General features: G+C 38.1%; 1 protein-coding gene across 7 annotated transcripts in view; it reads left to right on the forward strand.

Annotated features, from left to right (window-relative positions):
* The window catches only part of DIAPH2 (diaphanous related formin 2), a 1054294-nt gene that overhangs the window by 846495 nt on the left and 184238 nt on the right, over window positions 1-23561 (forward strand). For all 7 annotated transcript variants that reach the window (XM_030305030.1, XM_030305024.1, XM_032592287.1 and 4 more), the window contains one exon: window positions 13402-13497. In XM_030305030.1, the coding sequence (XP_030160890.1) occupies window positions 13402-13497 (96 nt within the window). The remainder of the gene's footprint in view (window positions 1-13401; window positions 13498-23561) is intronic.

Genomic DNA, 23561 nt, shown 5'->3' on the forward strand with positions numbered 1-23561 from the left:
CTACACTGCTCCTAACTAATCCTGTGGTTTCTGGTAATTTCTTCTGAGCTCCTGTGTCCTTTTTTCCCTCTTAAAAGTTTTCTTCTTTTCACCAGGAACATCTGCCTTCATTATTTTCTGTAAAACTTTATACATTCTATGTATGCCCTCTTTTAATCTCTTTGAAGTAGTATCTTGATTTTCTTAAATACTTTTCATTGCCATAAATAACTTCATAGACTATTATCTTAGTTACCATCTGTTGATTTTCCAAGTCACCACTTTCTTCATTCTTTACTCACTTCCAATTAAACTACAAACTAACAAAAATCTCGCATCAGGTATAGGCTTTCCAGATGTTTGTAGACTTCAATACAAGTTGCCAAGGTTTTATCATATCTGTTGATACAGTGCCTTGCCAAATGATTTGACTTTATTTCTAACTTATGTATGGTATTAGTATTACTCTTACATGTAGATATCATGGTCCTGTAGCACATTGTGTTATTTTCACCATACTGTATTTGCCATTTATTATTAAGTCTATTACCTCTTATTTTGTTGAATTATAAGAGATGTTTTTTAGCCTTGGGCCTTCATTTTTTTTTCTTTAGATCCCAGAGAAGGAATTTTGTTTCTTTCTTTTTTCTTAGGTGAGAAGTCTTATACTTTTGTACCATCTACAAACCCATCTTGCATCTTGCATCTTGTGGTATTAATCTGGACCATAACAGATAGTGTGAAAAAGATTGAATCTAACATTGATTTTTCTTGTACTCTGCTTATCACTGCCTTCTTACTGGCAACTTCCATTTACTACTGCTCATGACCTTGCTAACAAAACCAATTTTATTTTTCTATTTAGTCCTTCACTAATAATACCAAAATTTTTCCCAGGATTATATGCATAGAATAATATTTGTCACTACAAGTTAAATTGCATTCTTTGTATAACTGATTTCTCTCCTACTCTGGTCCATTTTGTGTACGACTATGAGGCTGACCTTAAATGTTACTTTATCGTGTCACTATCTTGCTAGCTTTTTAGAGTCCCTTGAAGCACATTCAGATTTCTTAGTTTGATATCCAAAGCCCTCTAGAACTTTACTCTGATCTTACCTATGCAACTATAACTCCCATACCTTTCAACTGTGTTGTTCTCCCTGTGGTTTATCATGCAGACCATGCGTGTTTGACTTCAGGTAGCTATGCTTATTCAAAACAACCTTGACACATTTTACCCTCTTAAAAATTATATGATATGAACAGGTGAAGCCAATATATGATGATAAAAATCAGAGTAAATATTGCCTCTTAGTGGTGGAGGCAAGAGGGAATTTTCTCGGGGTAATGGAAAGTTTCAATATCTTGCTTGTGGTAGTACTTACACGGGTATAGGTACTTGTTAGAATTCATCAGGGTGTAGGTACTTGTTAGAATTCATCAAAGTGTATACTTAAGATCTATGCATTACAATGTTTGTAAACTTACACACACACACACACACACACACACACACACACAGAGCAAGCAAGTGAGCACATGTGTGTGTGCTAGGAGTTAATACATCTAGATTTTAGTGTCTTCAAACCAGTCATTCTTCAACCTTTTTTTAATGTAATGTTTTCAGAGGCTTAACTTAAGCCCTCATTCTTCCATGAGTCTTCCCCAACTCTTCTAGGCCCACAGAGACCATAGTTTTATTTTAAAAAATTATATAGTCTTGGGGTGCCTGGGTGGCTCAGTCGGTTGAGCGTCCGACTTCAGCTCTTGTCATGATCTCACAGCTCATGGTTCAAGCCCCGTGTCAGGCTCTGTGGTGACAGCTCAGAGCCTGGAGCCTGCTTTGGATTCTGTGTCTCCCTCTCTCTGCCCCTCCCCTACTCATGCTCGCTCACTCTCTCTCATTCTTTCTCAAAAATAAAAATAAAAACATTAAAAAAAGTTTTTAAATTACATAGTCTCTGTAAGTATTGGCTCACATGGCAGGGTCCTACCCTCAGTAAGAAGTCATTTGTTTCTTTTGGGTCATTTTATACTGATTTGTTTTTGATAACTTCTTCAACTTTTGAGCAGCTCAGCTTTTCCAGAAAGCCTTAATTATACAATTGAGAATTCAAGGAGGCTATAATAGTGAATTAAAGCCATATGCCCATGATGTTAGGATCTTAGGAACTAATTTTTATAGTGTTGGCTTTAGTTTAGTCATTTTTGAGGAGTATGAACTGGAGTTGGGTCTTAGGCAATGGGAATGTCCAAGGCACTAAGTGTTAGGTTCTTAGAAAAATAAGGGATATTGTAATTTAAAATGTTTGATAAAAAGAAAGGGGATATCAGAGCATTTTCTTTTTTTAATGTTTATTTTTGAGAGACAGAGACAGAGAGACAGTGTGAGTGAGAGAGGGACAGAAAGAAAGGGGTACACAGAATTCCAAGCAGGCTCCAGACTCAGAGCTGTTGGCACAGAGCCTGACATGGGGCTTGGACTCATTAACCAGGAGATCATGACCTTAGCCAAAGCATGATGCTTAACCCGCGTAAGTGACTGAGTCACCCAGGTGCCCCTCAGAGCACTTTGAAAAACTTTGAAGGGGCAGAGATTTTACCCTACTTGTATGCTAACAAGTCAGGCTGCCATAGTTTCAGGAATGCTTACATAAGAAACTAGGCTCCTGGGTCAGAGACAAAGAATTCTGTCATTCATGGTACAGCCAGCAGTGTGAGCTTCATGTTCATATTGCTTTCTCTTGCCTTCCAACTCCCCCATGGTGATGCCAAGGTGAGCTCAGGTGGATGCTATGCACACAATGGGTTTATGTTACTTCTGAGGAACCTGGTTTTAGGGAACCCAAATCCTTTATAATAAAATGAAAGCAAACTGCCTGACATTTACCCTAGAGGGAAATATAATCTGTCCTCAAAACAAACAGACCTACCCTCTGCTCTGAAGAGAGACACTATGTCTTTCAAGGCTGTTCACTATAAAAAGATAGTCCAGAAGAAAGGTCATCAATGCTTGTGCTCATAAAATGCACAGAAATGTGAGAAGCCCACAGAGAATTGCCTCTAAATAAGTTTGTGCTAGCCTCTGGGGAATAGTCTTGCACAAAGACGTACCAGAGATAACTTAGTTTACCTAGGGCTAATATTAATCTATGGCATCTCCAAACTCTTCTTGGGGAAATTAAGTCAACACAACACAGGTAAATGTTGATGATGAAAATTTGAGGTCAGCAGGCATTCTGTATCCACTGCATGACCAACACTGTTGGAAACATGAAATAGAAGGTACAGTGCATGCCTTTCATTTTACCCAAAGATATGTAGCTCACATAGAGCCCCACTGGACTGCATGTAACCTGCCTAGCTAGCTCCTTAATACTGTCTGTGATCTAATTTCAGGATCAAATGTCAGAAACTTGCCTCTGAATTGTTACTTTCCAGACATGCCCATATATTACCATTTTAGTGGCCAAAAAGCATTACCAATTTTTTCCTTGATATTCGTTCACTCAGTAAATAAGTATTGAAAGATGTAAGAAAACACAGTTTTCTATGCAATTCAATAAAACTATTTTCCTTTCCAATGGAAAAAAAAAGACACTTTTTTTCCTGAGTTTGACCTCATAGACCAAGAAATAGAAAATAAAAACAGCTACTCATTACAAATCACATCTAAGTAAGAATTAATGGTTCTATGAACTTGGAAATTCTAAGTGAATTATCAACTTCACACAACTCAATCACATACCAAATTTCACTGAAATTCATTTAAAATGAAGGATAATGTCTTTCAGATGATCATGTTAGCTTCCATTTTGTTTTAGGAAGAGTAACTGAAATGTAAATCAGTTCTATGATATATTTATAAACCCTTCATTCCTTCAGGTTAGGTTTTTCAGGAAAATCTCTCAACTCTATGAAAATTAATGGAGCAAATGAAAAAGTAATAGTAGACTGAAACCTACATTTATTTATTTTAATATATCAATGATATTTACAGAAACCTGGCCTTCTTTTTTCTTTTCTTTTCTTTTCTTTTTTTTTTTTTTTTAAGAACCACTTAGCACATGCCTTCTCAGCAGAGATAGTATATCACCTCCAAGTGGATAAATATTGGTTCTTGGGGAGGTGGGCAGAGAAAAAGCTTAGATATTACAATTGTTTGTGGGCCCCCAAAGGATTACACTATATAAACATATATGCTGTACATCTGTTGTATTAAATTTAAATGTTGGAGGGATGAGGAAAAAAATATCTAAAAAGGCTCCACAGGGGGAGGAGAGAAACAATAATGAAAAAAAAAAAAAAGAAAAGCTTAGAAATGGTAATTTAGCATAGTATTTTGACAGGTGTTGTCAGATGGCAACCATTAATTAAGTAAAGGGATTTATTTTTTTTTCTTTTTTTTTATATTTTATTTTATTTTTTATTTTTTATATATATGAAATTTATTGACAAATTGGTTTCCATACAACACCCAGTGCTCATCCCAAAAGGTGCCCTCCTCAATACCCATCACCCACCCTCCCCTCCCTCCCACCCCCCATCAACCCTCAGTTTCTTCTCAGTTTTTAACAGTCTCTTATGCTTTGGCTCTCTCCCACTCTAACCTCTTTTTTTTTTTTTTCCTTCCCCTCCCCCATGGGTTCCTGTTAAGTTTCTCAGGATCCACATAAGAGTGAAACCATGTGGTATCTGTCTTTCTCTGTATGGCTTATTTCACTTAGCATTACACTCTCCAGTTCCATCCACGTTGCTACAAAAGGCCATATTTCATTTTTTCTCATTGCCACATAGTACTCCATTGTGTATATATACCACAATTTCTTTATCCATTCATCAGTTGATGGACATTTAGGCTCTTTCCATAATTTGGCTATTGTTGAGAGTGCTGCTATGAACATTGGGGTACAAGTGCCCCTATGCATCAGTACTCCTGTATCCCTTGGATAAATTCCTAGCAGTGCTATTGCTGGGTCATAGGATAGGTCTATTTTTAATTTTCTGAGGAACCTCCACACTGCTTTCCAGAGCGGCTGCACCAATTTGCATTCCCACCAACAGTGCAAGAGGGTTCCCGTTTCTCCACATCCTCTCCAGCATCTATAGTCTCCTGATTTGTTCATTTTGGCCACTCTGACTGGCGTGAGGTGATACCTGAGTGTGGTTTTGATTTGTATTTCCCTGATAAGGAGCGACGCTGAACATGTTTTCATGTGCCTGTTGGCCATCTGGATGTCTTCTTTAGAGAAGTGTCTATTCATGTTTTCTGCCCATTTCTTCACTGGGTTATTTGTTTTTTGGGTGTGGAGTTTGGTGAGCTCTTTATGGATTTTAGATACTAGCCCTTTGTCCGATATGTCATTTGCAAATATCTTTTCCCATTCCGTTGGTTGCCTTTTAGTTTTGTTGGTTGTTTCCTTTGCTGTGCAGAAGCTTTTTATCTTCATAAGGTCCCAGTAATTCACTTTTGCTTTTAATTCCCTTGCCTTTGGGGATGTGTCGAGTAAGAGATTGCTACGGCTGAGGTCAGAGAGGTCTTTTCCTGCTTTCTCCTCTAAGGTTTTGATGGTTTCCTGTCTCATATTTAGGTCCTTTATCCATTTTGAGTTTATTTTTGTAAATGGTGTGAGAAAGTGGTCTAGTTTCAACCTTCTGCATGTTGCTGTCCAGTTCTCCCAGCACCATTTGTTAAAGAGGCTGTCTTTTTTCCATTGGATGTTCTTTCCTGCTTTGTCAAAGATGAGTTGGCCATACGTTTGTGGGTCTAGTTCTGGGGTTTCTATTCTATTCCATTGGTCTGTGTGTCTGTTTTTGTGCCAATACCATGCTGTCTTGATGATTACAGCTTTGTAGTAGAGGCTAAAGTCTGGGATTGTGATGCCTCCTGCTTTGGTCTTCTTCTTCAAAATTCCTTTGGCTATTCGGGGCCTTTTGTGGTTCCATATGAATTTTAGGATTGCTTGTTCTAATTTCGAGAAGAATGCTGGTGCAATTTTGATTGGGATTGCATTGAATGTGTAGATAGCTTTGGGTAGTATTGACATTTTGACAATATTTATTTTTCCAATCCATGAGCAGGGAATGTCTTTCCATTTCTTTAAATCTTCTTCAATTTCCTTCATAAGCTTTCTATAGTTTTCAGCATACAGATCCTTTACATCTTTGGTTAGATTTATTCCTAGGTATTTTATGCTTCTTGGTGCAATTGTGAATGGGATCAGTTTCTTTATTTGTCTTTCTGTTGCTTCATTGTTAGTGTATAAGAATGCAACTGATTTCTGGACATTGATTTTGTATCCTGCAACTTTGCTGAATTCATGTATCAGTTCTAGCAGACTTTTGGTGGAGTCTATCGGATTTTCCATGTATAATATCATGTCATCTGCAAAAAGCGAAAGCTTGACTTCATCTTTGCCAATTTGGATGCCTTTGATTTCCTTTTGTTGTCTGATTGCTGATGCTAGAACTTCCAGCACTATGTTAAACAACAGCGGTGAGAGTGGGCATCCCTGTCGTGTTCCTGATCTCAGGGAAAAAGCTCTCAGTTTTTCCCCGTTGAGGATGATGTTAGCTGTGGGCTTTTCATAAATGGCTTTTATGATGTGTAAGTATGTTCCTTCTATCCCGACTTTCTCAAGGGTTTTTATTAAGAAAGGGTGCTGGATTTTGTCAAAGGCCTTTTCTGCATCGATTGACAGGATCATATGGTTCTTCTCTTTTTTTTTTGTTAATGTGATGTATCACGTTGATTGATTTGCGAATGTTGAACCAGCCCTGCATCCCAGGAATGAATCCCACTTGATCATGGCGAATCATTCTTTTTATATGCTGTTGAATTCGATTTGCTAGTATCTTATTGAGAATTTTTGCATCCATATTCATCAGGGATATTGGCCTGTAGTTCTCTTTTTTTACTGGGTCTCTGTCTGTTTTAGGAATCAAAGTAATACTGGCTTCATAGAATGAGTCTGGAAGTTTTCCTTCCCTTTCTATTTCTTGGAATAGCTTGAGAAGGATAGGTATTATCTCTGCTTTAAATGTCTGGTAGAACTCCCCTGGGAAGCCATCTGGTCCTGGACTCTTATTTGTTGGGAGATTTTTGATAACCGATTCAATTTCTTCGCTGGTTATGGGTCTGTTCAAGCTTTCTGTTTCCTCCTGATTGAGTTTTGGAAGAGTGTGGGTGTTCAGGAATTTGTCCATTTCTTCCAGGTTGTCCAATTTGTTGGCATATAATTTTTCATAGTATTCCCTGATAATTGTTTGTATCTCTGAGGGATTAGTTGTAATAATTCCATTTTCATTCATGATTTTATCTATTTGGGTCATCTCCCTTTTCTTTTTGAGAAGCCTGGCTAGAGGTTTGTCAATTTTGTTTATTTTTTCAAAAAACCAACTCTTGGTTTCGTTGATCTGCTCTACAGTTTTTTTAGATTCTATATTGTTTATTTCTGCTCTGATCTTTATTATTTCTCTTCTTCTGCTGGGTTTAGGCTGCCTTTGCTGTTCTGCTTCTATTTCCTTTAGGTGTGCTGTTAGATTTTGTATTTGGGATTTTTCTTGTTTCTTGAGATAGGCCTGGATTGCAATGTATTTTCCTCTCAGGACTGCCTTCGCTGCGTCCCAAAGCGTTTGGATTGTTGTATTTTCATTTTCGTTTGTTTCCATATATTTTTTGATTTCTTCTCTAATTGCCTGGTTGACCCACTCATTCGTTAGTAGGGTGTTCTTTAACCTCCACGCTTTTGGAGGTTTTCCAGACTTTTTCCTGTGGTTGATTTCAAGCTTCATAGCATTGTGGTCTGAAAGTATGCATGGTATAATTTCAATTCTTGTAAACTTATGAAGGGCTGTTTTGTGACCCAGTATATGATCTATCTTGGAGAATGTTCCATGTGCACTCGAGAAGAAAGTATATTCTGTTGCTTTGGGATGCAGAGTTCTAAATATATCTGTCAAGTCCATCTGATCCTATGTCTCATTCAGGGCCCTTGTTTCTTTATTGACCGTGTGTCTAGATGATCTATCCATTTCTGTAAGTGGGGTGTTAAAGTCCCCAGCAATTACCACATTCTTATCAATAAGGTTGCTTCTGTTTATGAGTAATTGTTTTATATATTTGGGGGCTCCGGTATTCGGCGCATAGACATTTATAATTGTTAGCTCTTCCTGATGGATAGACCCTGTAACTATTATATAATGTCCTTCTTCATCTCTTGTTACAGCCTTTAATTTAAAGTCTAGTTTGTCTGATAGAAGTATGGCTACTCCAGCTTTCTTTTGGCTTCCCGTAGCATGATAAATAGTTCTCCATCCCCTCACTCTCAATCTAAAGGTGTCCTCAGGTCTAAAATGAGTCTCTTGTAGACAGCAAATAGATGGGTCTTGGTTTTTTATCCATTCTGATACCCTATGTCTTTTGGTTGGCGCATTTAATCCGTTTACATTCAGTGTTATTATAGAAAGATACGGGTTTAGAGTCATTGTGATGTCTGTATATTTTATGCTTGTAGTGATGTCTCTGGTACTTTGTCTCACAGGGTCCCCCTTAGGATCTCTTGTAGGGCTGGTTTAGTGGTGACAAATTCCTTCAGTTTTTGTTTGTTTGGGAAGACCTTTCTCTCTCCTTCTGTTCTAAATGACAGACTTGCTGGATAAAGGATTCTTGGCTGCATATTTTTGCTGTCTAGCACCCTGAAAATCTCGTGCCAATTCTTTCTGGCCTGCCAAGTTTCAAAAGAGAGATCAGTCACGAGTCTTATAGGTCTCCCTTTATATGTGAGGGCACGTTTACCCCTTGCTGCTTTCAGAATTTTCTCTTTATCCTTGTATTTTGCCAGTTTCACTAGGATATGTCGTGCAGAAGATCGATTCAAGTTACGTCTGAAGGGAGTTCTCTGTGCCTCTTGGATTTCAATGCCTTCTTCCTTCCCCAGTTCAGGGAAGTTCTCAGCTATAATTTCTTCAAGTACCCCTTCAGCACCTTTCCCTCTCTCTTCCTCCTCTGGGATACCAATTATGCGTATATTATTTCTTTTTAGTGTATCACTTAGTTCTCTAATTTTCCCCTCATACTCCTGGATTTTTTTATCTCTCTTTTTCTCAGCTTCCTCTTTTTCCATAACTTTATCTTCTAGTTTACCTATTCTCTCCTCTGCCTCTTCCATCCGAGCCGTGGTGGTTTGCATTTTGTTTTGCATTTCATTTAAAGCGTTTTTCAGCTCCTCGTGACTGTTCCTTAGTCCCTTGATCTCTGTAGCAAGAGATTCTCTGCTGTCCTGTATGCTGTTTTCCAGCCCAGCGATTAATTTTATGACTATTATTCTAAATTCACTTTCTGTTATATTATTTAAATCCTTTTTGATCAGCTCATTAGCTGTTGTTATTTCCTGGAGATTCTTCTGAGGGGAATTCTTCCGCTTGGTCATTTTGGATAGTCCCTGGTGTGGTGAGGACCTGCAGGGCACTTCCCCTGTGCTGTGGTGTATAACTGGAGTTGGTGGGCGGGGCCACAGTCAGTCCTGATGTCTGCCCCCAGCCCACCGCTGGGGCCACAGTCAGACTGGTGTGTGCCTTCTCTTCCCCTCTGCTAGGGGCTGGATTCACTGTGGGGTGCCGTGGCCCGTCTGGGCTACTTGCACACTGCCAGGCTTGTGATGCTGGGGATCTGGCGTATTAGCTGGGGTGGGAAGGCAAGGTGCACGGCGGCAGGGGGGGCAGGCTTAGCTCGCTTCTCCTTAGGTGATCCACTTCAGGAGGGGCCCTGTGGCAGCCGGAGGGAGTCAGATCTGCTGCCGGAGGTTTGGCTCCGCAGAAGCACAGAGTTGGGTGTTTGCGCGGAGCGAGCAAGTTCCCTGGCTGGAACCGGTTCCCTTTGGGATTTTGGCTGGGGGATGGGCGGGGGAGATGGCGCTGGCGAGCGCCTTTGTTCCCCGCCAAACTGAGCTCTGTCGTCCGGGGGGCTCCGCAGCTCACCCTCCCTTTGTCCTCCAGCCTTCCCGCTTTCCGAGCAGAGCTGTTAACTTATGACCTCCCAGACGCTAAGTAGCACTTGCTGTAGGAGCACAGTCCGTCAGGCCCCTCTGCTTTTGCAAGCCGGACTCGGGGCTCTGCTTGGCTGGCGAGCGGCCCCTCCGCCCCGCTCCCTCCCGCCAGTCCGTGGAGCGCGCACCGCCTCGCCGCCCTTCCTACCCTCTTCCGTGGGCCTCTCGTCTGCACTTGGGTCCGGTGACTCCGTTCTGCTAGTCCTCTGGCGGTTTTCTGGGTTATTTAGGCAGGTGTAGGTGGAATCTAAGTGATCAGCAGGACGCGTGGTGAGCCCAGCGTCCTCCTACGCCGCCATCTTCCGCATTTTCTCTCAAAGGGATTTATTTTAATTCCTCTTTATATCATATTTGTTCCATCTTTTTAGTATATATACAATATAATCACATTGAAGAATTCTAATGAAATGGCCTCCTTATCATTGTTATAATTTTTTTAATGTTTGCCCATTATTTATGTAAAATCACATATACATACTGTTTTGTAGTCTGCTTTTTTCACTTTTATACATGTATTTATTTTTCTACATAGTATTTATAATGATTATTTTTATAAGAATACGTGAAATTCAGTTATACTATGGTTCTCTTCTGGTTGTACTTCTATATCTCTAGAAATTCCTTTTTTGTCTTCTCTGAAATTCTTCTCCTGACTGCTTTATAAAAATTGGGGTTCTCAGGAATTGCATCGTATGCTCTCTTCTCTTTTCATATAGTATCTCAGGGTGATCTCATGCATCTTCCAACAGTATTCAAATCTTTAGCTTCAGCCCAGACTTCACTCCCAGGTTTCAGCCTCATATTTTCAACTGCTTACTGGATATCTCTACCTAAATATTCTTCAAAAAATAATCATATTTTCTCAAACATGTTTATTTCTCAGCCAGGTCTTATTAACTATATTAATACCTTCAAAGTATCCACCCTCTCCATTCACTCTCCTATCACTTTAGCTCAGTCCATTTATACTATACTCCTAGCCATTTCCCTTCCTTCTATTAATGCCAACTGCTAAGTCATCTTCCACAGTGCTGTCTGATAAGTCTTTCTAAAATGTAAGTCTGATCAAGTCACTTCCTATTGCTTATGTTTCCCAATATAGCAGCCACTAGCTACATAAAAGTAATAAGCACTTGAAATGTAGCTAATCTGAAGTTAAATGTGCCAAAATAAAAACACACTCAATTTCTGAGACTTAATCTGATAAAAAGAATGCAAAAAACAAATGATTATATATATATTGAGTTAAACATTTATTTAACATATCAAAATTAATTTCATCTGTTTTTAATGTTTTAAATATGGCTACTAGAAAGTTTAAAATTATGCAGCTCACATTTTTGGCCTGCATTATATATCTCTATTGGAGAGTATTGACTTACAGGATAGTACTCAAGCCCATATCATAGAATTATGATCTTTTACCATCTGGTCACCATATGCCTACTCCATTTTGTCTTCTGCTAACTGCATACAAAGAGGGCTGGTCTTGGTGTCAGACTGACTTGGGTTCATACGTAGGCTCCTCCACATGCCAGCTGTGTGATCTGGAACAAGACGCTTTAACTCTAGGTTTCAGTATCCCCAGCTGAAAAACAGAAATAAAACCTATTTCAATGTGTAGTTGGATTAAAAGATACAACAAATGTAGGGGCGCCTGGGTGGCTCAGTCTGTTAAGCGTCCAACTTCGGCTCAGGTCATGATCTCACAGCTCGTGAGTTGGAGCCCCGTGTCAGCTCTGTGCTGACCACTTAGAACCTGGAGCCTGCTTCGAATTCTGTGTGTGTCTCTCTCTCTCTCTCTCTTCCTCCATTCATGTGCTCGCGCTCTCTCTCTCTCTCTATCTACTTCAAAAATAAACACAAACATTTTAAAAAATTTAAAAGATACAACAAATGTAAAATGCTTACTGCATAAAATGTAATTCTCCCAGGTACATTCTAGCCATGCCAAACTACTTCCAGCTCCTCTTTTCTTTCTGTTATAGAGAGCAGGTGACAGTTTGGATGTGTCTGCAGGTTTAATATTCCTAAATGTGCATAATCCCCTTCCCATGCTTAATCATTGGGGTTCTATTTTCCTTTTATTTTGTCTGTTTTTACCAAACATTAGACCCGAGAACCTCTATGTTTCCCTTTGTTTTCTATTTAATATTATGTCCTAGTGAATTCACTTTAAAAGAAGAAATGATTGATGTAACATCGAAGAAATCTCAAGTCAAATAAAGGGCCTAATCAAAAAAGGTTTTAGCTTGTTCTTGCCCTATAAGAGAATTTTTTTTTCTGTGATCTGATACCCTATAGTCATTCTTTAAACAAAGTAGGATTTACATTTAACTTTAGAATAGCATCAGCAACAGTTTTTTTCCCCTCACTCCTGCCTTCTTCTCTTAACTCTTCTGCCTACAAATGTCCTCTATGCCAGACCCACACATTTAGCTACCACTCAAATTAACCAGTTATTTAGGATCCTTTGTATCATCAGCTAGGCCCGATGGGAAGATGGGCCTCAGCTCACTGTGGATTGTCCACAGTGTAGAAGAGTTCCTGGCAATAAACACCTTGAGGCAAATGCTCTCATAAATCTTAAAAGGGGTTTTGACAGCCAGAATTGTCAAAGATAAGAGTAGGGTAAAATGTTTTAAGTGCATTTCCATTAGGAATTCCCATGTCCATCTTTTGAATACCCAGCTCATGGAATCCTAACAGTTCTTTCCCATAGGAAAAAATTAGAAACACAATAGCATTCTAAAAGGGATGATAAGACTCTGGCTAACGTCTCTCAAATGTAAACTGCAGGCTTTCAAATGATTTGGTCACCTTTTCTTTGTACAATGTCAGCATTTTGAAATGGGTAAAGGATATGGATTAGGTAGAAATTGAATGCAAATGTGTTTTGAAAATAGTGTCTTTTGAAATAATAGCAGATGACAGTTGAATGCTGAAAGTATTAATACAATCAGTATTTAACCTTGTGTAGCTCCGCTTCATCAAATCACACCCTGCACATTGATTGCATTAAGCCAGGTCCATGGTTTCTTGCTTAGAAATGTCTTAAAAGAATCTTAACAGAAAGGCAGCAGTAGCTGATCAGCTACTGTTTATTTGCATACGGAGTGTGTCATCAATAATACACAAGACAAGGTCCTTAAGTTGAAAGAACAGTGGGATTGGCATGAATTTTGCTTAATGGTGCATAATAAGCAAAGTAGTCTATGGTGCCAGAAACTGACAGGATCCATTATGCTTAAACAGATATATGTCTTTAATTTAAGGATATTATGTAAATCTGACAGGAGTTTTTCCCTTTATTTTCCTGTTGTTTAACTTTAATTGCCCCAAGATTAATTCTGATTTCTCCTTTCCCCTCCAGAGGGTGATGAGACTGGAGTAATGGATAATCTTCTAGAAGCCCTACAATCAGGTGCAGCATTCCGAGACCGCAGAAAGCGAATTCCAAGGAATCAAGGTAAAATCAATTCTAGCCTACATGATATTATAAAATGTGAATGTTCTTAGCCAAATACCACCCTCTGAAAAACCTTCCCTATGAATATTTTTTTAACAGTTGATCTCAGTTCATGTGTGAAAAAGTCTCAACAGGCTTCTATGTCTATGTGATCACAAGTTTCAACTTGGTAAAAGTGTCTTCAAATAACTATAGACTTTGCAAGAATTTTCAGAAACAAGGACTCAGCTGTGTTTCATATTAAATATTTTAATTGTTATTTTATGTGCATGTGGTTTGGGTGGAATGTGGCTTAAAACCATAAATGAAATTAAATTACTAAAAGTAATTGGCCCTAGGGATGTCACATTGGCTATTCACAGGTTAGGGAAACTGAAACAATGCTCCTTTCTAGAGGTTATTTTGTCTCTTTAGTACAATCCATTCTCCATTCTCCATTCTCCATGTTAATAAAGAGAGGAGAAGAACAGATAATCTAATATCCTCAAAAGTCTGAAAGCATTTGAACCCCTTTTTCATGTATTTTTAATTAGTAATAAAACCAGGTTATGAAAATTGATCTCAGTGGAAGAAAAACAAAAAAAGAAGCCAAATAGCCTTCCTCACTCAAATAGTACTAGAAAGTTGTCTGTTTTCTCTGTTTATACCCTATGGCTGAGGAAGTAATAGTTCCTTTCAAAATTATCCAAGCTGAGCTATCCACCTCCTTTAAGGAAATTTCTATATTTTTAATTTATATCTTTTTTGGAAGAAGAAGAAATTAGGTGTTTTAGTTTTAAAAGTCCTCTTGATGGGCTATGGAGCTATATGGAGAAGTAAATGGAAAAAGGAAAATTAATAGTAAATATGTAAATTCTACTTAATTTAGATTAATAAGATTTGACTTGAATAGCCTGAAATTCAAAAAATATTTTGTATTTGGACTGGAAAATATGTCTTCAGAATGGAAAGTGGTAGTTCTTTCAAACCACAATACTCCAACAAACCAGTAAAAGGAAGTGGAGCCCAGTACAGAGTTGTCGGGAAAGCTTGTGGTAATGATGAAATTTATGGAGGAAGACAAGAATATAAGTTATGTTCATCTTTTTTGCATTTGGGTGAATTTTGATGGATATAAAGATATTGGAGATGGTCTACAAAAAGAGTGAAAGACTGGAGGAAAGAAAAGTAAAATCTCTATTTGTATATTCATATTAATTTTTAAGGTAATGCTGCAAAGCAGAATACTAGGAGCAATACTAATCTGTAACTATGAAGCAGCCATTCCATCTATCCTCAGTCTTTATCTGTAAAATGAGAAAGTCCTATCATGCTATCAGAGACCCCTTCTACCTCTTAAGGAAAAGAGAAACCTTCACTGTTCTTTCTTGAACTCTCAAAGCATTAAGAGTAAAAAAGCAAACTGAAATAACTTTTTTTATTGATTCAGTTCTCTGCTAAGCAGCTGATAAGTATAAGCATGCTATTCTGTGCCATAAGAGAACTGCATTATCTTTCTAGGCTGTTTATTTTTAAAATATATTTGCTAAGGCCCCTGTTTGATTAGTCTCACATCTCATACTGACTCTAGAGAGATTGTACTGAGAAAGAGAGAGATCATTCCATGGGATTTCTGTGAGTTTGGTACTCAAGGGATACAGTGTCATCAACTCTGAAATACCAACAGCAGATTCATAAACTGCATAATTTTACAGTACTCATTCCAAGTAATCTAAATTGGGGCCTCCTTTGGTTTGTAGCTAGAATGCCTCCATGAACACACAGCGTGAAAAATATCAGCGCATCTAGTCCTGGCAGTCATTTCAAATGACAGCAGCCAATGCAAATGTACAGCAGTAAGAAGAAACTAGAAGCAGACAGTGGCAGTGATTGGTAAAACATCTTGAGCATCAAAGTCCAAACAAAGGAGATGGGGAGGATGGCACAGAGTTGACAAGTCTGCCAAAAATTTTCCTGCCTGCTTGCCTCTTTCTAAAATCAACAGAACTGGGGATTTCCCCAGATTCACTCTTTGTTTCTGACTTCCTAATTAGATCATATTTTCATGCTGACCTCCTTTTGTTGTCACTTTCTTGGGTACCTTATTTGGTTCCTTTTCAATGCCCCATTGACTTTATATTGTTATACTTTCCCTGGTCAACACCAACATCCTTGCTCCTTTCTAATAACCTCCATTTCAACATGATGAGATAAAATCAGAAAAATCAAATTATAAAGAAGACTATTTTTATCAAGTAAAGTAAAATAAGAGGAAATAGCCAAAAAATCTGAAATCAGAGTCAGCCACAGACAGCAAAGATGTACTGCTCTGCTTGCCATCTCCATTATTATAACTTACAGATGGAAATTATGGTATGTAAAATACAGAGATCTACAATTGTGCTTCTAATTGCAGTGTTTTCAATTCAACATTTCAACAAAATGAGGTGATGGCTTATATTCTTCACTAGAAAATCAAAATATTAATAAATGGAATGATTAGTTGCCTAAATTATAAATCTTTCACACAGAGCCTATGTCCCCTCCCCAGGAGCTACCACATTAGGCAACTCAGAGCTCCCAAATACTGTATCTAGCCCAAATACTAAGAATTTTGTTTCAGGTAAGGGCCCCAAAAGATATATTTCAAAGGAGACTATTATAAAGGGATGCTAATGAAAAAAATATTGATAATGAGTATAGCACAGGCTCCAACCAGTGAGAATATACACAGGCAATAAGTAGCCACTATGGTTGTAGTAGAACAAACCATCTGAATATCAACCCAGATTATAAATTTTGCTAATACCAAACTCAGAGATTAGGAAATGAGCCCCTAAGTATTCATTAATTTATTGTACATCTCTTCTGTGAAAGGCATATGCTAGATATGGAGGCAAATGCAAAAATAATTAAGATTTCCTTAGTTATAAGACCCTTGTGTCTTGTGGGTAAGATGGAAAGTACAGAAAAATTACAGAATACGGAAGAAAATAATAAGGATTACTCAAGAAGTATTAATATACTTTGTGAGTTCAGATGAGGGAAATATACTTTATTGGATATATCAGAAAACGAATTCTGGAAGGAAAGGTTTTCAAGGATGAGTATGGATTTCATTAGTCGGAATTAGAGGTAGGGATAGTGGGCAAATGAAATGTCATTAAGAAAAATACAGAGAGGTGCCTGGGTGGCTCAGTCAGTTGAGTGTCTGACTTCAGCTCAGGTCAAAATCTCATGGTTCGTGAGTTCGAACCCCACAGCAGGTTCTGGGCTGACAGCTCTGAGCCTGAAGCCTGCTTCTGATTCTGTGTGTCCCTCTCTCTCTCTCTCTGTCCCTCCCCTGCTCATCCTTTCTCTCTCTCTCTCTCTCTCTCTCTCTCTCTCTCTCAAAAACAAACATTTAAAAAAAAAGAAAAATACAGAAATAAGCAAGTGCAAAACACTTTGGGAGCATAGCAAATAGTACACCTAGTAATAAAGTAGACTGTATAAAGTATAGAAGTATGGAGATAATCCTGGAAAAGTAGGTTGGTGCCACAACATAGAGTACTTGAATAAGAGTCTGAGGTGTTAGCATATAATTCTTTCTGCAATGGGGATATACTGAAGGTTTTTAAGCAATGGAGGAACATGATCAAAGCAATATATTAGGACATTTAATCTATAGAAATGTGAGTGATGAATTATGATTCTACTGTCATACTCTTAATCAAAAGAGATAATTTAGGGGACGAGGAGTAGCTACATGTCAAGGATAATCCTAGGGTTTTGAGTTTGACTAGCTGGGAGGACAGTTAAGTTATGAAAGAAAACTGTTAAGATCAGGAAAAGGAGTGGTGATGGAAGATGAAGTAAGTTTTAGGAACATGAAACTGAAAGTGACAGCAGAGCATTGAGGTCAAGATGTCCAGAAGTTTCTTGGAAATATAGGTATAGATTTCATCACAAGATTATTGAGTTTGTGAGATTTCTGGTTATAGTACAGAAATGGAAGGGATTGTTAGAGTGACTATTAAGAGAAAAGGATCCAAAAACAGAACTTTGAAAATGCCCTCAGTTGGGTGCTAAAAGTAGAACTAGCAAAGAAGATAGAGAAATAGTATTTGGGCAAGTGGGAGGAGAATCAAAACATTGTTCTAGGAGCAAAGGAAAAGGGAAGTATTGAGAAAGCAGAAAAGGGGGGCATTTTCAACAATGACATATGCTATGGTGGAATCAAAAAAGATAAAGACCAATGATTTGCCATTTGGGACCTTTCTATCAACTTTTTAAGAGCGTATTTTCAATATTTGTATGGAACTGGGAACCAGAATGCAGGAACTAAGCAGTGACTAGATAGTGAGACTACAGGGATTAATAGTATTCATTTGACAAATGAACAATTATATCGAATGATTCCTCAGTGTCATGTATTGGTTAGGTACTGAGGGTGTACCACCAATCAGGACACTTGCCTCAAGGAGCTCAGATACCTTTGGGAAAACATGTGTGTAGCTGTGTGATAAAATTGCAATGTGATTTTATATGTGCTATAATGAGATAGGAACCAAGTGCTTGTACAGTGCAGGAGTTAGAGTAAGTTTCCCCACCCCCACTCCTTTGCCTCTCAGGTTTGCATCCCTGGAATATAGACTGTGATGTCTAGGAGTTTGGTGGGTGAAAGGAATATCTCACTTTTCCTCAATAACCTAGTATGTATCTATCCCTTATGAATTTTGCTGAACCTTTCTGGACCATCTTTGTTACAGCCTTTGTTAGCACTCCAGATGATAATTTCCATAGTTACAATCCACTTTGGAAAGAATTACCCATAAGTATTCCTGAATTTGTCATTATAACATCAAAGGTAAGCTTTGGAAAAAAAATACACAGAGAAAATCATTGCAGGAGTGAAAAACACACTTAAGATACAAATACACAGTGCCACATCTGTTTCATTACTGAATACCTGTAGACACTCAGAACTGGCTTGTCTTCTCTCAACCAACTTGACTTATTCATTCTTTGCCCACTAGAAGTAAATATAAACAGTCTTATTAGCAATAGATATCTAACAGCTATTTTGGCTATTACTAGATTTTGTTATATACTTCTAGACATTTAAAAAAAACACATAAGAGAAGCATTATGAAGAAATGAAGCCAAGAAACAGAATAAATGTAATTAGGTTTCAGAACTACACAGGGCAACCAAGAAAATGAAATTTGAAAAAAAAAAAAAAGAAATGGGACACACGGTTATAGTTTATAGATCAGCAAGATAACAATATAAAAGAGAAGGTAAAACTTACCATTTGACAACAGATAGGGGACAAGGAACTGATTTAAAAAAAAAAAAACACAGAGGGGAAAAGAAACCAAACTCTAGGTATTAGGGAAAATACCTTTACAACAAAACAAAACCCAAATCCCACATTTTCCTGGGGCTGTCTACCTCACATAAATAACAAAACCCACATTTTCCTGGTTCTTGTTTTCATATACATATCCAGGACCTCAACTGCCTATAAGGGATCTCTGCAGCATTCCTAGAGTTTCTCAAGGGGACATTTCACAAACACAGCCACACACCACTTTTCTTCTACCTCCACCTCTAATAATAACATGTATTTCCATGCCTGCTATTTGCTTTAGCACTGGGCACTTTAATGCCTTCATGATGCCAGAGTTTGACAGTGGTCAGTGACAAAGCAGGGGGAAACACCTCTCTCTTCCTTTAGTGTGGTAAAGCACTTAACCAGTGTACCAAGCAGCACTAGCTTGTTCCTTAAAATCTTACATTTTGAGAGAAACAGCTTTCAAATTTTTTACATCCCTCTTGATCTCTATAGGATTTGGCCCCATATAGCAAGGCCCAAAGACAAGCCCATGACATATCCCATGTAGCACTCAGTATCATCCTCATCTTTTGATGACCAAGTTCTGTTGGGGTTTTGTGTTTGTTTGTTTGTTTGTTTGTTTGTTTTTATTATTAGAGGGTCAAGCTGGTCATTCATACCAAGCTGCTTACTTCTTTCTCCCTTAGGATGAGTTCTTTCTCATGAGGTTCTTCAGTCTTCTATTTTGTAAGTGTTCAAATCTTGGACTAGCCAACTAAACCCCATTTTGTCTGTAGTAATTATATTGTAATGTGCAATTCAAATCTAATAAAAGATGACATAATGCAAGCAAATAAACAAAAACGCGGCATTCACCCAAATGACACTTATTAATCAAATACTATGGGCCAGGCAATAGTGCTAGGGCCCTGGAGTGTAAAAATGGATAAAGCATGGGTCTTAACTTCAAGTATTCACAGTCTTGTGGGGAAGACAGATACATACACAATATAAATGTTGTTATACATATGCAGAGAGTGCTGAAAGAGCAACTAGATGCCTAGAGAATTTAAGAAATCCTTCATAATGAAAGTATCATTTGAATTGTGTTTTGATGGAGGCGCCTGGGTGGCTCAGTCTGTTGAGCGTCCGGCTTCGGCTCAGGTCATGATCTCATAGTTGGTCATGATCTCATAGTTGGTCATGATCTCATAGTTGGTGAGTTCGAGCCCCGCGTTGGGCTCTGTGCTGACAGATCAGGGCCTGGAGACTGCTTCGGATTCTATATCACCCTTTCTGCTCCTCCCCTGCTCATACGCTCTCTCTCTCAAAAATAAATAAACATTAAAAATTTTTTTTTGAATTGTGTTTTGATGGATGAATAGTAACTTACTTGGAGGAGAACAGGAGGGATAACCATTTCAGATAAAGAAAATGGCAAATACATGCAATGGAGCTAGGGAAGGGTACTGTGGCAATAATGGAAAGTTTGTTGCAACAAAGAGCTAGTAGAGCTTTTTAAGTAGAGGATTACATACACACACACACACACACACACACAAGCAAGAGGGTTTGAGGATTGAAATAACAGACTTGGGGGACATTTATATATATAGTGTTATCAAAACCTTGGGATCACCCAGGAAGAGTATGTCCAATGAGAGGTAAATAGGCCAAGAATAGAGTATATGCGAATCCCAGCATTGAAGAGGCAAATAGAGGAATCAGCAAAGGACATTAAGGGGAAAAGCAGTTAGAAAGGAAACAAGAGAAGCAGCAAAAACATGACACCTGGAATACCGAGGGTAGACAGAATTTCAGAATGGAGAAAGTCAACAGGGGCACATTCTGAAGGAAGTTAAGTAAAGTGATGGCTGAAAATAGACCAATGATTTTGTCAAATAGCAGGTGACTGTTGACCTTTTCCCAAGCAGTTTCAGTGAAACAGTGAAAGTCAAGAGCAAGGTTCTACTGGATTAAAAAAATGAATATCTTTTGTAGAGATTAGTAGAGAGTGAAAAGATAAATTGTGTCTCTTCTAGAAATTCTGACAGGAAACTCTAGATACTTACAAGCATCTTGAAGGTGTTGCCAATCATAAATTAGTATGTCTAGTTTCATTTACAAATATGTGGACTTTTCCCCTCTTAATTCAATTGTATTTATTGAACATATACTATGTGATATAGTTCAAATATTTTAGCCTGCCTAGTGCTTTTACAGAGTTAGCAAAGCACTTTCTCATTTATTGTGTGATATGTGATTCATAGTCATCTAATGCAGAGAGCCTAGTCTCATAAGTTAAAATGAAAGACATTTGTGGCCTCATACAAAGAGAGAATAGATTGGAGGTTAAAGAAAGGTATTCTTAAGTTAACTGGGTAAAAGCTGGGGAGATGTGGGGAGAGAGACAAAAAGGATGAGGCCATCTGCAGAAAATCTTTGTCAACTTTAAAATTAACTGGTTTGCAAGTGATTAAAGTCAGGAGTGGGTGGGTCTTAGTATATATATGATTTTCTTGAGATGAGGAAAGGAAGAGGTGAAGAAGTAGCAAATCAAATAATCCTTAGGCAAGCCACTTAGTGTTCTCAGTAGTGTTAGTTAGCCTGGTACCTCTTGGCAGTAACTAAAAGGTAAATAGTAGGGATCTTGGAGAATTGATCAACATTCAGGTCATAGATAAATATACAAGAATGGGTAAGATAATCTGGAGAAAACAAACATTTGTGGCACTGATTCTTACCCCTGGTGACACACTGGAATCACTTTGAGGAACTTCTAAGAAATAGCCACATCCAGTTCCTCTATGAACCAATTAAATACAAATCTGTGGAGTCAGAGCCTGGGCAGTGGTATGTTTTAAAAGTTATCAGGTGAGGGTGCCTGGGTTGGCTCAGTCAGTTGAGCATCTGACTCTTGATTTGGGTTCAGGTCATGAACCCAGGGTCGTGAGATCAAGGCCCGCATGGGACTCTGCGCTGAGCATGGAGCCTGCTTGGGATTCTTTCTGCCGTGTGCTCTCTTTCTCTCTCTCTCTCTCCAAAATACATAAAATGAAAAATATATATAAATTTTTGTGGTGATTTTAATGTGCCACAAAAGTTGAAAGCCACCAATTTATGGAACTAGTTCGTAAGCTGGAACACATGAAAAAGAGCATGAATAGGTTGGTTATGGAGGTGTGAGGAGAAAAAAAGCTACTGTGTTATTACTTTTCACAGAGAAAGTGCCAAGTAGCATCATGTGTAGCCAAGAGAACCAGTAAAATAAGGAATGGAAAGGATCCATTGGATTTAACTATTAGGAATTCATTGGTGACTTTAGCAAAAATAGTTTTAGAAGAGTGTGTTTAGGGGTTGGGGTGAGAATGGTGTAGAAGCCAGATTTCATTGAGCTCTAAAATGCTATTAATTTTTAAGACATTGTTCTAAAAAATGTGTATTTTTGAGAGAGAGCAACAGAGTGTAAGTGGCAGGGGACGGGGTGGGGGGAGACAGGATGTGAAGCAGGCTCCAAGGTCTGAGCTGTCAGCACAAAGCCCTATGCAGGGCTCAAACCCACAACCTGTGAGATCATGACTTGAGCCGAAGTCAGACACTTAACCAACTGAGCCACCCAGATGCCCCTTTAAGGCATTTAGTGTCATCTTTTTTTCATCACTAAATGTGAATTTTATGATAAAGCATATACCTAAGTTAATTACATAGGGTTTTTTTGTTTTCTTTTTATTTATGGAAATTATATTTTATGTCTGGGACAGCCATACACATGTATTGATTGATAAGATTTAGGTTTGCATTAGGGAAGCTAGAAACAGAAGATTACTATGTGGTCTGTCCTTGATTATTCTTTAACAACTGGAGAACAAATTGAACACAAACCATTTATGCCCTATTTATATGCAAAATTGTCCTAAGCAAGCACTGATGATGTTCTCTATAAAAATTTCAATCACTTTTGCTTGTCTCTTCTCCTGCACAATATAATTAGCTCTGCTGCACATTTCTTCTTGGGTGATCTCTGCAGGCCAGTAAGAGATAAGGTCAGTTTCAGTTGATTTTTTAATGACAATATGAAGTTACCAGGCTTCCTTTAGACATTGGGATGTGGAATAAGTTAGGACAAGAAATTATTATGCAGCAATAAATTTTCCTTGGTAGTTTTAATTACATGTCAAAAATTTACAGGCATGGTAATGTTGGTAGTTAAGCTCCCACAACCACCTGCTTCTTTCATAAACCCTCAATTCAGGAATAAATGGTTGGAACCCTATATGTCAGGTGCATGACACCACTCTAATATGAGTAGACATTGTGCATTTGTAACTACATTAACCGACATGGTATTCATCAGACTGTAATAAGTACCTTAAATTTTCTGGAAAGCTAATTGCTTTCAAAGTGAAAGGGGAATAATTGTTTTATGTAGATAGCTTTGGGTAGTATTGACATTTTGACAATATTTATTTTTCCAATCCATGAGCAGGGAATGTCTTTCCATTTCTTTAAATCTTCTTCAATTACCTTCATAAGCTTTCTATAGTTTTCAGCATACAGATCCTTTACATCTTTGGTTAGATTTATTCCTAGGTATTTTATGCTTCTTGGTGCAATTGTGAATGGGATCAGTTTCTTTATTTGTCTTTCTGTTGCTTCATTGTTAGTGTATAAGAATGCAACTGATTTCTGGACATTGATTTTGTATCCTACAACTTTGCTGAATTCATGTATCAGTTCTAGCAGACTTTTGGTGGAGTCTATCGGA

This window comes from Lynx canadensis, chromosome X, assembly GCF_007474595.2.
Source record: "Lynx canadensis isolate LIC74 chromosome X, mLynCan4.pri.v2, whole genome shotgun sequence".
NCBI lineage: Eukaryota > Metazoa > Chordata > Mammalia > Carnivora > Felidae > Lynx > Lynx canadensis.